The 16,035-nt window shown below is 36.8% G+C and overlaps 1 protein-coding gene across 1 annotated transcript in view; it reads left to right on the top strand.

The window, feature by feature from the left end:
• The window catches only part of LOC148832880 (plexin domain-containing protein 2-like), a 208,039-nt gene that overhangs the window by 165,742 nt on the left and 26,262 nt on the right, over positions 1 to 16,035 (top strand). The window contains exons 10-11 of the mRNA XM_088919330.1: positions 7,603 to 7,663; positions 8,583 to 8,739. Of these exons, the coding sequence (XP_088775456.1) occupies positions 7,603 to 7,663; positions 8,583 to 8,739 (218 nt within the window). The remainder of the gene's footprint in view (positions 1 to 7,602; positions 7,664 to 8,582; positions 8,740 to 16,035) is intronic.

Here is a 16,035-nt window from a genome sequence, read left to right as displayed (position 1 = left end):
TGGGATAACGTTACTCATTCACGACTCTGGCCATCGCTGGTGCCCACTCCCCAGGTGCGGCACTTCTGTTGCTACACAGCAATAGGTTTCTTCCCTGATTCCCCCATTCCATTGGCACTATATCATTATATCATATGGAAAGGCATTTTCTGAGAGATTAACAGCGACGCACAGATTAGTATTTTTTCTCGTGGACTTTTTATATTATGATTACTGCTCTGGTCAATATTAGGTTTTACCATAAATGTTATGTTTAGGAGACAGACACTCTTGCATATGTACAGTATTTAGAACCCACATAAATATAGCTATACATACTGTAGTAAAATAGTATTTTTAACAATGAATATCCCCAATTTTCACTGGTTCTGAAATGCCCATACTCCCTCTGTAAAAATCCCACACAATAAGTGTCTGTTTGTCTTCCTCAGCAAAGCTTAACCAAATTTAGAATTAAATCTTAAATACAGTAGATCAAACTCTACATACGACAAAATTAAACAAGCTTGTGCTACAGTAGCTCCATGTTTGAAAATCTGTGTTTTGGGAATCCTTCTGGGGATTGGTGACAGCTCTGACCTTCAGGTGAGTTAACACTAAACACTTAAATATTAAGTAGGCTAGCCAGCAGCCATAATACCCTGCAACTCACAACTGGCAACCCACTGAAGCTAAGCAGGTATGAGCATGGTCAGTACCTGGATGGGAGACCTCCTGCGAAAAACTAAGGTCCCTGCTAGAAGGGGTGTTAGTGGGACCAGCAGGTGGTGCTCACCCTGTGTTCCATGTGGGTCCTAATGCCCCAGTATAGTGACAGGGACACTACACTGTAAAAAGTACACAATGGGATTGGGATACATTTTAAATTTAGAAACGAACCCACAATTCTTTTTGTGTCCTAGCAGTTCCAAATGTAGGTAACAAAAAGGGCTCATTAAGATAATTCCTTGTGGTCTTATTTTTCAGCATGGTATATAATTGATGCTAATTCAGGTAGGTAGCTGCATCAGAATGCATAAGCTGCAAAGGAAAGAGTAAAGATGTATTCCATGCGGAAAAGAAACACAACGTTTTGACTGTGGAGCCTTCTTCAGGTGTGACAAAACGTATGTCTCTTTTCTTTTCAGCATGGAATATACCTTTACTTGTTCCTATAATTGACACTGGCTTTATCAGAGGTTCATCTTCAATAGATTTTTATCAGAGATTTCTAAACTTGCGAAAGTATTTTTAAAAGGTTTATAATTCACATTACGTGGTGTTTAAAGTACAACAAACAGCCAATTCCCTGTGCAATTTATTGTTTTGATCAGATAGTCCTGTGACTTTTTAGGTAATCTTCAGAAAACATATAGTCTGTCGGTCTTCACTGGTCATTTCAATTACAAATTCATGACAGTCCAAACAGTGAAATTAGGTCAGAGAAAAGCACTGTGCATTTCCCAGGAAAAGCCAAAGCTCTAATGTTTTTGTAAAAAATATTTATTAAAAGTTATATTATCAAATAGATATACTATACAATTCTACAGATAATTACAGGATTCTACTGAACCATGGTATTAATCTAAAATGGGAATGGGTATTCATTGATTCAGACAGGTGGTTACAGTAAACTATTATTGTTGTGTTTTAGCATATACTGTAGGTGGCTGACTAAATCCTAAAACACAACTCTATTAGTACTGTGGTGAAGAAAGAGAGCTAGAGAGAGAATCTAAAAAAAGGTTACCACTCCTCTGCTGTTGTGCCTCTTTGCTGAATGACCTCTGATACTAGGTCAAGGGGCCCAGCTATGCCAATATTTTTGTTGGTTGGGTAGAAGAACGCTTCTTCACTTCCTATACTAACTTTGTCCCTGTCCTCTACAAGCAATACATCAATGACTGTGTCAGTGCTGCCACATCCTCTAATGACCAGTTAGAGCACTCCTGCATCACCAACTTCCAACTGTCCCTCAAATATACAGTTAACATATCTTTCACTACTCTTCCATTTCTAGATATAAACCTATCCATAAACCATTCCCCAACTCTCTACTTCAGTCTGTTACAAACCCACAGATTCACACAGCTATCTCCTGTACAGCTCATTTCACCCCAAACACACTAAAAACTCTCTCCCTTTTTCACAGTTTCTTCGGCTACGACAACTCTGCAGTGATGACATGGATTTCCAGAACCAAGCACTCAAAATGCACTCCTTTTTCATCAACAGAGGATACCCCACCCATGTTATTGACATGGCCCTCATCCAAGCCAAAAACACCCCTGGGACCATCAACTCGATCAGGAACCCCCGGCCTAACAACTGCATTCATTCAGTGTGTCAGCCTTTCACCCTAACACACTTTCTATCCCCAGGACCATTAAGGACAACTTTTCCATCCAACAGGATGATCTCTCCATTGGGGCCCTCTTTTCTGAACGCCCCTTCATCTCATATCGCTGACCATCTAATCTGCGTAACCTTCTTGTTCACAGCTCCCTCGCCCGCCCTCAACAATCATCCACACCAGGTACTTTCCCCTGCAACAGAGATCGCTGCATCACCTGCAAGTACTGTACATACAGTATCTAACACCACACTCATTCAAGGCCCCTCAGGACAATTCTGGATCACCCAGGCGACCTCTTGTACCTCCAGCAACCTCATTTACTGTATCTCCTACAGTAAATGCCCAGCTATCTCTGTTGGGGAAACCAGAAGGAGACTAGGAGAAAACAAGTTAGGACTGTGAAGATTAAAGATTTCTCCAAGCCCATTGTTTCTCATTTCACCTCAGACGCCCATGATCACACTGATCTCTCCATCTATGTTCTCAAAGAAGGGTTTCTTAACTCCTATGGCAGAAAGACATCAGAAAGTTCACACCTTCCCCTTTCTCTCAATCACAGACTTGTTTTTGTGTAATGTTCTCTATTCTCATGCAGGTTTCGACTTTTATCACCTCTCCCCACTTCGCATCACCTGAGTGGCCTCTCTGCCTCTCCCCTGCTCCCACCTCCTCCACTCTCCCTGCTTTTGTGCTCCAATGCTATTTAATCTTTGCTGTCTGCCCTGTCTTTCTCACAGCTGAAGAAGGCTCCACAGCCGAAAAGTGTTTTCTTTCTTCTCTTTTCAGCATGGAATAAACCTATTACTTGTTCCTCTGATACTATAGTTTACACTCATGATCCAATTCAAAATAGCTTCCATAATTATATTAAGTTCTAGTTTTAGGATTGTAAACTTCATTTTGGTTGTTTTTATTGCATTTACAATGGAAAGCAAACACTGAACAGTACATATTGCTGAACAAAAAGCTTAAAGAAGAAATAATAGTTATAGACAAGAGTGTTTTTTCATCCATCTTGCAGCTGTAGAGATTAATTTATATTCTGCTTATCTCTTTGATTGTTAGGTATGATAGTATTCCAGTAAGATAGTACCATCAGTTTTATATCCCAAGGGTTTTAGTCCCAAGGGTAATGTTCCACTGTCACCTCTCACTGCTTGTCTCTCCCTTTAAATAATCATTCAAAAGGTGTAAAATACACACAAACACAAATGCATGCATAAATACCTAGATACCTATGTAAACATCAGTGACTATAATATCCTTCTAGTTTCATGCTAAATTGTGTTTGACCTGTATGGTGAGATTAATTAAAACTCTTAAGTCCTCAGTTTAACCATCAGTTCCAGAACAGTTTTGGAATGTATGTTTCTTTCAGTGTTTTGGGGGCACTCTACAGTATGCTAAATGTTTGAAAATTAAATTTAAATGAATTATACAGTGAATGATATGTAGAAAATACTTATTTATCTGATTTATTAAGTTGTATATTTTTACTTGTGTATTGTAGATAAATTTAAATTGAATAAAATTCAATTTTAGATAAGAAATGTTGAGGATAGATATCAATATTGTCACGAAACAGTTCTTTCTGGGCCCTATGCAGACGACACAATCCAGAGTACTGAGGAAACAATGGGAGAAAAGTCATGCAGGAGACGGGACTGGAGACAGGGGGCGTGTCCTTGGTGCGCAGGTGTCCAGGGGGAGTGAGTGAAAAACGGGAACCGGGTCGGGACTGGCGGGGGGAAACGGAACAGAAAGTTAAAAGCATAACAGAGCCCGACGCATCAGGACCCGGGCTCACATGAACCGGGAGTCAATGTAGAGCCCCGAGTATCGTCTGCGTATGGCTTTTAAGGTGGAACTGAAAAGGGGCTGGAATAAGGCGCAGGTGCGGGGAATGAGGCAGAACGAGGGAGGGCTGGAGCGCCCTTAAGAGGAGAGGTAGCGATCATGACAAATATCAGATATAGGGTACTATCAAGTTTGGAAATATACTGATAAACTAAAGAAACACAACTCTTTGGTCTGATAGACTTAGTCAAATATTTTTAGCATAACGTGGATATCAAAATATACAGAATATTTGAAAAATACAGATTAAAGAATCATGATACATTTTCAGAATGTGACCCTCCCTGAGCATTAAAATTCTAGCAGCATTCACACATGCTGATGACCCTCCTGATAGACTGCTACAGGATGTTCCACTGCTCTTCCTCTGCAGCTGCAGCCAGCTGGCACACGTTGGCTGGTCGCAATATCTCCTGTTGATGCCATTGGCAGGCTGATAGCACAGATGATCTGTTGGACCTGGATCAGGAGATAAGGCTGGTCTTGACATTTTCTTGAAATTGTAATGCTAGCAGTGTGTGGTTTTATATCATCCTGCTGTATTCAGCTTGCCAAAATGTAAAAAAAAAACCTGTTGGCTCAAGGGCTTGCAAATCTATCACTGAGCAGTAAGGCTGCCCTCAATTATGCAGGCAGATCTTGCAGACTTGACAGTCCAAGGCTATTGTGTTGATCCCCAGCCTTCCAGGACAAGTCCTGTCGTTCACAGAGCTGCTTTCCTGGTTTGTCTGGGGCAGTCTGCCGATTGCTAAGAGATAGTATGTTGGTGTATAAGCTGCCTTCAGTCATTCTGATAGTGACAAAGAAAGTTTTCACAACTTAACGGGCATTATCATCAAATACCTTGTTCTTTCATTAATTAAATTCATGGTGACTTTCTCTTTATAAAGATTCTTAATCAACAGTTTAATTCAACTGAAATATGAAATATTGAGTACCTGGCTTTTTTCTGAAATCACAATACTACTCAAAATCTTTGCTTATTATTAAACATGTAAATAGCACTATGCTCAATGTGAGAGGTAAGGTGCGCAACGGTTAGCATTGCTGCTTCACAGTGTTGGGGCCCTGTGTTCAGTTCCTGTCTTTGTGGAGTTTGCATGTTCTCCTCTTGCTCACTTGGGTTTCCCCCCATAGTCCAAAGACTGGTAGGTTAATTGTCTTCTGGGAAAACTGTCCCTGGTGTGAGTGTGTTTGTGTCCAGAGTGTGCCCTGCAATGGACTGGTGCCCCATCCAAGGTGAATCCTGCTTTGTGTCCGTTACTTACTGGGATAGGTTCCAGCTCCTCCGCAGCCCTATTTTGCATAATATATATATACTATACATAGTCTGAACATAGTATGTTCTGTTACATCAAAAGCATTAGTAAAATTATTCCTAGTAAAATAATAATTTTAGCTACATTTTTAGGTCCTTAGGTTCTGAACCATCTCACATCAGTAAATAAATGAGGAAAAAAAGATTTTAACAGCAAATTCCTTACATTTGTAAAATGTATTATTTTTTAAAGGCAGAGGCAAGGACATAATTTATTTTTGAAGAAACCATAATCAGTGACCATTGTTACCAATTACAAATTTGTTCTGACTAAGTGTCTCGTAGCAGTTCTTTCCGGGCCCTATGCAGACGACACGATCCGGTTGGTGAAGACACAGTAGGAATAAAGTCATGCAGGAGAAGGGATGGAGACAAGGGGGCGTGTCCAAGGAGTGCAGGTGTCCAGGGGAAGTGAGTCCGGGCCAAACAATCCAAATAGGAAATCCAAATGGGTAATCAGAAACAAAGGCAGAAGTCCATGGCCAGGCGATCCATCCGGGGGGGGGGGGGGGGGAACAGGAACCGGATCGGAACCGGCGAAGGGAATCAGGAAAAGAAAATTAAAAGCATAACGGAGCCAGACGCAGCAGGACCCCGGGCTCTCATGAAGCGGGATTCAATGAGGAACCAGGAGTGAGGTCTGCGTCTGGCTTTTAAGGGGGAACGGAAATAGGGAACAGGTGCAGGTAATGAGAGAAAACAAGGAAGGACTGGAGCGCCCTTAAGAGGAGGAGTTTGCGATCGTGACACTAAGCACAAATGTATCTTATGTTTTGTTCATAAATATACTGTATATATATGCAGCTACAACTGTTTACTAGGTAAAGAGTCTGCCTTTTGCAATGTAGCTGAAAATTTGAGCTTCAATGTGTTACTTTTAAATGTCGGTGCTTAAAGTCTTCGTATACTCATAGCATGTGCATCTTTAGACTAGAGATTGTTATGTTTCCTGGTTACTGTATGTCAACTTAGAGAAGTGGAGTTAGTCATATAGAGTAGGTCGCTTGTTTCTAAAGATTATAAACATCTGTAAGCTATTGATGAATTAAGCAAGTAATATATTCAATTACAAAAACTGCTCTTCTAGTGCCGAAGACTACTTGGATTATAGTTACAAATTATTACTTAATAAACTTCTTGATTAAACAAACGTCCTGCTTAAATGATCGCGAAAATGTTGTTCCAAGTCTTCAGAAACTGATGGTTTAGTGCTGTAAAACAAAACTCAATTGTAAAATTGGATTGGGTCTCCCCAGGACCAAGGCTCTAGACACCTGCATTAAGGGGATGAACTATTAGAGCTGAGAGAAGGAACGAAGGTGCTTTTAGCTGTGCGTTAAAAGATAGAAAATTAAAATGTTGTCTGTTGCATTAATAAGTCAATAAAATGAAGAGGTATAGTGTGACAACATCCCAAGGTAGCAACATTTGAACAAATTAATTTGTCTCTTTAATTCTTCGGTATGCATGCATATACTGTAGGTGACACAGCTGTACATATTTCTCCCTCACAGCTCTTGGGCTCAGGCTTTGAGTTCAGACTGGGGACATTCGATGTGGAGTTTGCATGATCTCCCTGAGACATGAGGGTTTTCTGTGTGTGCTTTGGTTTCCTCCCATATTCCAAACACGTACTCTGTAGGTTGATTGGCAGCTCTCACACAGTCCCTTTGTGCTTGTGTGTGGTCTGAGATGGACAAGATGTAGTTCTATCTTGTGCCCAGTGTTTCTGTGTTGTTAGAAAAATAGTGTATCTGTAGCAAATACTGAAATTGATATGTATAGATGTAGTTGTAAATTCAGTTTAAGTATGTTAGGCACAGTTTTGTACTAATACTGAATCACATTTTTGCTTGATTATTTTAAAAAAAGGTTTATGTGCAGCTGATTACCCTTTTTATTGCTACTAACTCTCAAGTCTTAAAATATATTGAGATTAAAAATTAAATCACATCTTTGATAATAGTTCCCTGAGAAGAGACACCATGTATAATAATGGCTTGAATTTCTGTAGAGTTTTTCAGTCCAAAGGATCCGAAAGCACTTCATCTGTAATATGGGGCAGTTTAATAAAGATATTTTCTTTTCTCAGGTGTTCCAGTGGATTTGACCGTCATCGCCAAGACTGGGTAGATAGCAACTGTCCTGATGAGGTATAGACATATAATTTTCTTACAATGATAGTAGTCAGTCATGCAGAGTCAAAGCTTACTAATTTTTTTAGCTTTAGTTAGATTTTTTGTTAGCAGGGCTGTTTTACCATTGGAATGACTAGAACCTGGAGACCCATTGGCTGGATAGATCCAGTCTTCTGTCCAAAGAAAAGAACTGCCCAAACCTTTAAGAATAGAAAGATAAAATTCAGATTTGCTCTCTCGATTTTACCAAATGAATGTGAATAGGTAAATAACGCCATCAATAACTGAGGAAGTTCAGATAACATCTCCAACAGTTAACTTGGTATTTAAAAAATAAAGCACTTTTCAATGCATACAAATTCTGTGAACATCCACTTTGGCAGCACTCTAATTTTTAAGCCTTTTGATGACACAGATTGTTTCAAACCTTAAATATTGGTCCTGAGATGGATCTGAACCTGTGGCCGTAACCCTAAACTAATACTGAACCTTATCTGACTCCAGTTTTAATGGGCCCAACAGAGCAAACATCAACATGACAGCTATGGTAGATTTAAGTCCTTGACTTGCCTTTACTCGAGCTTTTCCCCACAGAACACAACTTTGCAGCCCCAAATGGGATATCAATTCACTTTTAAATACTAGCTTATATATTATAAGAATTTACTAGAATCAGGTCAATCCAGATTGGTAGGAAATCTTGAACATATCACTTGAAAAATACAAAACATGAAATTCAGCCTTTTTATTTCTGTAACAGTAACGTCATTAATTATTTTTAAGTTAAAGAGAACTCTTTTTCTTTATTAATTGTGTTTTGTCAGCTGCAAAAGCCTTTAAACAGATGTAACTACTAAACTAAAAAAAAATGGAAAAATAACGCTGTATAATAAAAGAGAGTAAAATATCTTAAGAAAACTCCTTATCTTTGCAGGCTAAAGGAAAAAACTGTGAAAGCATCATAAACACCACACAGCTCTACCCCTTTACAACAACTATAGCTCCTAAAACATCACCAAGAAGAAGGATCACCACGACAACCAGCACTTCAACCTCTACCTCTCACTTTCCAACCAGCATCCCAACAGAAGGTAGGCAAAAGATGAAGCACTTACAGTATAACGTTATGTCATTGGAAAATTTTATTTTTACAATAAATATTTATTTTACAATATTTTTAAAATATGCTTTTTCTGAACAAAATGCAAGCATTTGAATGCCAAAGTTCCATTCCAAATTTTTAATTTGGCAAAATTCAATGATTTGTTTAAATGTCTCCCACTACATGTTGTATCCAATTTCTAATTATACTTCTTGTGTTTGAAATTTTCTGGGAAGAATATAGTTTCCATATACTGTAGTTTCCACAATGTGCTGTAGACCATGCATTGCTTTATTTTTGCATAAGTAATTAAAATATCTTACTGTAACTGTCTGAGATATCAGAACTGTGTTGATCTTTTGGATAACACCAATAAAACATCTGATTATAGAGTGAAATGGTAAAAAATTTAGGACATATTTTGCTTTATTCCACTGAATACACAATTGGCCATTATACAAATGCTCAATTTCACATACAGTACAGCACATTTTATATTTTTATAATTTAGTAATAATATTTATTTATGTTATACCTGACCACTTTCACATAACCTCTCAAGTACCATCCTCCTCCACCGCACACGAGAGATCATCTAGACCCCTCCAGATTCCTCCAATCTACCCACCTTCCAGCCATTTGTCTCTTTTCATGTTATAGATACAGTAATTAATATACAGTAGATGTTTCCTTACTGGCGATTCAGTGTCAATTAGAGAAGTGCATTGCTCAACAGCACCCTAACTCCAAATTTCACCCTACTGTTAGTGGTGCTAACCACAGCTGGTTATTGGCCTGACCCAGGATTGAGCCTGTGTTCATAGAGCTCATACTGCACTCAGGGAAGTGCAGATATCTGACCATGTAACAGCTAAGCCAGTCAGGAGGTATTTTAATTTTCATTGCACAAGTTATTAATTTCCTGATATCTTCACAGGCCCTTAATGTAGTTTATTACACAAGACACAGCAATTACCACTCCTGAATTAGATAGATAGATACTTTATTGTTCACTGCTGTGGAAATTTGTCTTTGGCAAATTAAAAATAAATAAATAGGTAGAGGGGGGAATACATTTACATACCTTCATTGAGTAGTTTTGTTGCAGAGGGGACAAAGGACTTCTTATAAATGTTTTTATTTATTTTGTATTTTATTTTATTATTTTTATTTATTACATGTCTCATATTAAAAAAATCATGAAAGCTGATGGCTGGATGGCAATATGTTTAAGATAATAAGCTCAGGATAAGGGGGACAAGTGATAGTGTTAATTACTGCCAAACATTTGCTATTTTATTCTAGAATATTTTCTTTTTTTTCTAGAATATTTGCAATTAATTTGATTAGGTCATCTCTGAAATACAAATACTTCTAAATAAACCTATTTCAAAATGTTAAAGGCTTGAAGTGAACCTACTTAATGCCAGGTTACCAAGACAGAGTGGATTGACAAACTGCAAAAAAATGTCTTTAAATTCATTGACCCAGTTGTGTGCCACAATATTCCAGGTACTGTAGGTATGAAATGATAGCTAAGGGGTACTTTTGTAGTTTTAACAATGAAACACTCATAAACATACTCAAATCTATGGTAAATGTATGAGAAATGAATGGTCATAAAGCTCCATTTATGCTCACAATGAATTCAGAGTAGTTCCTACATTGGACAGAAGTGGCAGTTGAAAATATTTTTCAAATCAAGTAATTACAATTAGAATATCAATTTAATAAGTGTTTTTTTCTGAATGCCAAATAAAAGATTACAGAATTTTGTTTTTCCCTAATATGCTGTAAAACTGAACAGTGGAGCATAAATTGCTTATCTAATAGACATGATCAATAATATAGATACAGTGCACAAAAAGTCTGTAACCCTCCAATATAATTATAGAAATGTCTTAACATGATACCATTGTTTACTTGAAACCAGTCTTGTCTTAATTAAGTAAAAAGGTTTATATTAACCACTTCAATCTTTTTGTGATGGAATGGTGTATGAAGAGGAAAAAAATGAATAATTAAGAATTGTTGTACGTAAAATACTAAGTGAACCCTTTGTTTACTTAACGCAATTAAGGGGCTAATTAGACTCTGGTGGTTAAATAATTAAGCAACAAGTAAGCAAGCAGTTCTTTTGGGGAATGTCCTATATAATGATCAGAAACTTAGTGAGTTTGGCCTTCACTATAAAGGCTAGTAGAAACACGTCATGCCACAGTCAAAACTGATTTCAGAACACCTCAGAAAAAGAGCAGTACATCAGTCAAGAAGGGGTTTCAAAACCATTTTTAAACAACTGGATGTACATCTTTCCACTGTCAGACAGACGGAAATAAATGCCAGATGTCTGCACATGGAAAATATTTAAGTCCACAGTGACTCTACCCAGGATTAGTCATCCTGCCAAGATCTCCTGAAAAAGAGCAACATAGAAAAACATCTAGGAAGTCATAAAGAACCCTAGAGTAAAATTTAAGTTTATTGATTTAAGTTTATTTTGGGATATTATGCATGGAATTTTATAAATTACATTTAGCATTAAAAACAGAAAAATAAATCCTTCATTAGTAGAAGGAATCCACCTGTGGCTGTGAAGATGACACAGCCATGCAAAGTTCTAAAACAGATTCAAGAGTGTTGTAATACAGTTGAAATGAGATTACTGACAAACTGCTAGAATTTCTGAAGTGTGACCTCTAAATGTCATTGACCATGTAATCTGCATACTTTTCACATTTTCCATTAATACTGAAATTGAATTCTAAATATCTAGGAAAAATTCTTACATGAATCAAGGGATTTTAATGTCTATGCATGAAAACAATTAATTTAAGCAAATATCACATAATAAAGTAAAAATTAAATTAGATAGATACTTTATTGATCCCGTGAGGGAAATTGCATTAAGAGCTGGAATGGAAAATAAGACGTAAAACTGATGGTGGGAAAAGACAGCACCTTTTAACACTCTCTGAAATTTAACAGAATTACAGTGTTTGTGTTTATTCACATTTTTTCTTTGTTTATGTCCTGTTGTGTATATGGTCCATATGCTTTTTTTATGCTTTGCGGTTCTCAGACTTTTGACTGTTTATTTCAGTACAGAAGTTTCAAAGTTATGCAAATCCATGTTTTTTTTCATAATAACATTCATGCAAAGAAATGTTTCCTGAGGGCAAGATAAGGTTTATGATTATGAAAACCAGACTGTATAGTGCCTAGATATTTGGTAAATGAGATATCTATGAATAAGAAAATCTTTTTCATATTCATGTTTTACATGTTCTACTTAAGGATTGCTACAAGTAAATGCCTGATCGTATTTAGTGTATGCATTTTTAGATTACAAATATGAAAAATCTTTTTATCTTATTAATTAATATCATACTGTAAAACATAACATTAAACAGTATCGAACTTTAAAAATCCAATATTTGTAGCAGTCTACATTCTGACAATTAGAATTAGTTGTAAAACTACAGTTCAATTACTGATAGTAATAGTCATTTCCATATAAACTTGTCTGGTTACCGCCTGCATGTAAAATAGAATTTCTTTGACAGTTGACTGCTATGATCCTTAATAAACTTGATGAGTAATTGTAAATATTCATGTAAATATTCATTAAAATTAATATACATTGGTGTAGCTGTATATAATACTGTACATATTGCCTTTTGTAGAAGACACTATAAACTGTCATCATTTGCTGTTGACTGAGTGAGTTATGACCTGTTACATAAAAGCCATCAACAGGGAAGACATTCAAATCAGGATTGGAGAATTAATATTACACAGTATAATCTTGTTCATATGTGGGTGCCTTTTTATTCATTTTTGTCTGCGTTATAAAATAAAAAATGCCATTACTCACTGAAATGATGTCCGTAATAGCAATTGTGTTTCATTATTTAAATATTCTCTAAGGAAACCTTTAATTCTATATGCAAGTCATGTGCTGACTCTATACCTGTTTTTGTAAGATAAATTAAAGCTAGCTCCTACAGTAGCAATCATTCATTTTTCTTTCAAATGCAACACAAATACTAGTGTATACAATCTGTTTATTGTTAACATTCAAGAGGACAGATTTTGTAGTCTTTGCGTTATGTCATTTTTTAAACAAGTGGATAGATTATGTGGAAGACCTCTTAAAAAGTTTAAATAGATTTCCTGTAAGCACCCTGCCCACCAAGAAAATGAATGCTTGCTGAGCTAAACTGTACTTTAACAAGCTTCTCTAAAGGTTTAGTGCAGGCAATTCAGAAATTCAACACTTCAACAATGTGTTCCATTCTTAGGAGTTTGCTTTTATACTAAATAAGAGTTTAAAGCTCCACTGCACCAAACACAGCATGTGGGGTGAATGACTGATGACTGATTTCAGCACTTAGCCCATGCCAGCCATCTGATATTTTTGGGGTGAATAATGCATTATTTATAGACATTATTTTTCCATGGGTTCAAATATCTGATTAAATAAGCATCCTTTAATGCTTTTAACAATACTTTCCATAGCTCACTAAGTTAATTTTCTCATTTGTAACTAAGCATTAACTGCATTGGCATTTGTTGGAGGTAATATGGAACTGCAGCTGGGATTCATTCTAGTGAATTTTGAAATGCCCTAGGCATGACATTTAGCATCTGCTGTGCTCTATTTCTCTATCATTTTGGTAATAGTCTGTCCTTCTTCTCTTCCCTAGTGATCAGTAGGGAAACTCCCTTTATAGATCCACAAAATCTGTCTCCTAACTATCATTGTATCTCATTGCATGAAGCAACACAGTTGTGCCGCATGCCGTGAGATAAACAGATGTAATGGTTCATTGGAAACATTAATAAATACCAGGGTATAAGATGGGCTCATACCCTGGCTTGGCTTGTGAGTGGGTATTATGAAAGAATAAAGACCCTGAATGGGCTTTTGATGTTGCTCAATTCCCTATTGGACAGAACACTGTTGGCAGAGCACTGCTGGGATTGTATGAGAGTGACATTCACCAGTCATTCTCTAGTGCTTACCTGAGAGTTTGCCATGTTATCAATGGGAGTGTTTTGTGTCTTATGTTATGGTGTACATATTAGGACATCAATACAAACTGCTTGTATATGGCCTTCTCATTCTTCAATACCTTCAATTTAACTGTCTTTGCAATCAAAACATTTCTACCAAAAATCAGTAGTGTGACTCTACCTGACAAGAGTAGAGGGAGTTTCAGAGCAGAGAGGAGGGAGTTTACCTTGTCATACAGTAGATACACCGTGAAAAGAAGTGGATGTATTGTATAGTTATTCCTTTCAGTTCTACCGTCCACATAAAAGAGCTGTAGTGGTATATCAAGTTGTTTGATTATAGTTCATACCAAAAGAGGGTATAAAAAGTGATTCTGCATTTTAAAAAAAACCAAATGTATCTGCACCCAAAAAAAACACAGATAAAAGAAATCATAAAAATCTGTCTTTGTGCATCCTGTACTCTAGTCCCAGGATTTTTTTTTCCATTACAGGACCATTCACCATTTATGCATTTACACAGAATGCACAACTTTTAAATCCATTATAAAGTTTAGTTTTGCTCCCCTTTATAAATAGAAATGTCACACGAGGATGGGAGCAGTAACATACATAGGTGTATGGTTTGTGTAAACCTATTTTGCAAGCATTCTTAGTTTTACACATTTTGTGTTCTAAAATTTTGGAATGTGAACAAAATGAACAAGTAGACTTAATCTGATCTCCTGTTTGTATGCAAGAAACACTTAGATGCCTCAGTAGAGTTCATGTTGGTGTTTGGAGTAGCCGTCCCAAGTGTACTGTACAAGCATCTTTAGTTTTCACTTAGTCGGTACCTGCAAATTTGGTGCAGTCTGTGGGAAAAACCAAAGGTTAAGTTACAATGGACTGTTTTTTCATGATAGCCTACCATCTATACATGTTGCATAGAGTACTGTATATACTCCAAAGAATCACACAAGCTGTGATTGGTAAGCTCTTCAAAGATGAAAGAACTTTATTTCGAAAGACGTGGTGAAGCCTAGAATTAGAAGTCACATTTCCTTCTTTCATTATCCTCTTCTCCAGTGTGAAATAGATTAGTTCTGATGGCTGGCATAATATACAGTAGGAAGCTGTCAAATCTAATACTTGCAGTCGTATCACAATACATTTTCAATACATTTTCTTTTGTTTTATTGTTCATTTTATTGCTGTGAAGAGTGTTTAGTTATTCATTAAGTCAATATTTTATTTTACAACAAAATTGAATATCGCTTGCCTTTTTTGTTATTCATGTCTGTGTCTTAATGCACCCACACAATTACAGTATGTTTCTGGCTCAATGTGAGTTCTCAAGACCTTTCTGAAATGATACCCTAATGAGAACTCATTTTTGTCACATTAACAGAAAGGTAAAATCTTGTATAAAACAAGGTCAACAGTAAAAGGGATTCAATAAGTTACATATATTTTCACCCTTTTTTGTGTTGTAAAAAATAATTTAGGGAGAAAAGAAACTAGAAAGGGGTGTCATTGCTGCCTCACAGCGCAGGGGCCCTGGGTTCACACCAGACCTTGGGTGCTACCTGCATGCAGTTTGTATGTTCTCCCTGTGTTCACATGGATTTCCTCCAGGTGCCCTGGTTTCCTATAACAATTTAAAGAGACAGTAGTAGGTTAATTGGCTTCTGGGAAAATTGGTCCTGACATGATGTGTCACCGTGTCTTGTGTCTGCGTTTGTCCAGCAATGGAGGGAGCAATGGTGTCCCATCCAGTGTGAATCCAACCCTGTATTCAATAAAGTGGTTAGAAAATGGAAGATCTGAAAAATTAGTAGGTCAGTTTATGAATTATAGCTGTGTAATGATGGTGGCAAGGGACTACACAACTAAATCATTTTTAAAACATTGGGAAATGTGTAAGTGTGGATAATAAGCACGGTTGTCATGTGGAAAAATGAACAATTTAGTAATGTGGACAGAAGGAATATCATAAAGAAGATAATGAATAAGTAGGATTATTAGTAACAGAATGAAAAAGTGTGTTTCAGTTCTCAGCATTACTTTTCATGTTAAATGCTCAAACCATGATTTCATTTTCAGAAATGTGTCTGCCTTTCCTGAATGATAGGCACTTTGTAATTAAGCTTGATAGTTATTTTCATTAAAAATGCATTATATTTGTTTAAATTATTTAAGTATTATTCTTACCAAGGTGATTCATTCTGAGGGCTAAACTGATTGACAGTATGTTTGTGAAATGGTTTGTACCCTTGCAACTCTA

Source organism: Atractosteus spatula, chromosome 6 (genome assembly GCF_055471065.1).
Source record: "Atractosteus spatula isolate fAtrSpa1 chromosome 6, fAtrSpa1.hap1, whole genome shotgun sequence".
Classification (NCBI taxonomy): Eukaryota; Metazoa; Chordata; class Actinopteri; order Semionotiformes; family Lepisosteidae; genus Atractosteus; species Atractosteus spatula.
This window is presented reverse-complemented; position numbering and strand designations above follow the sequence as displayed.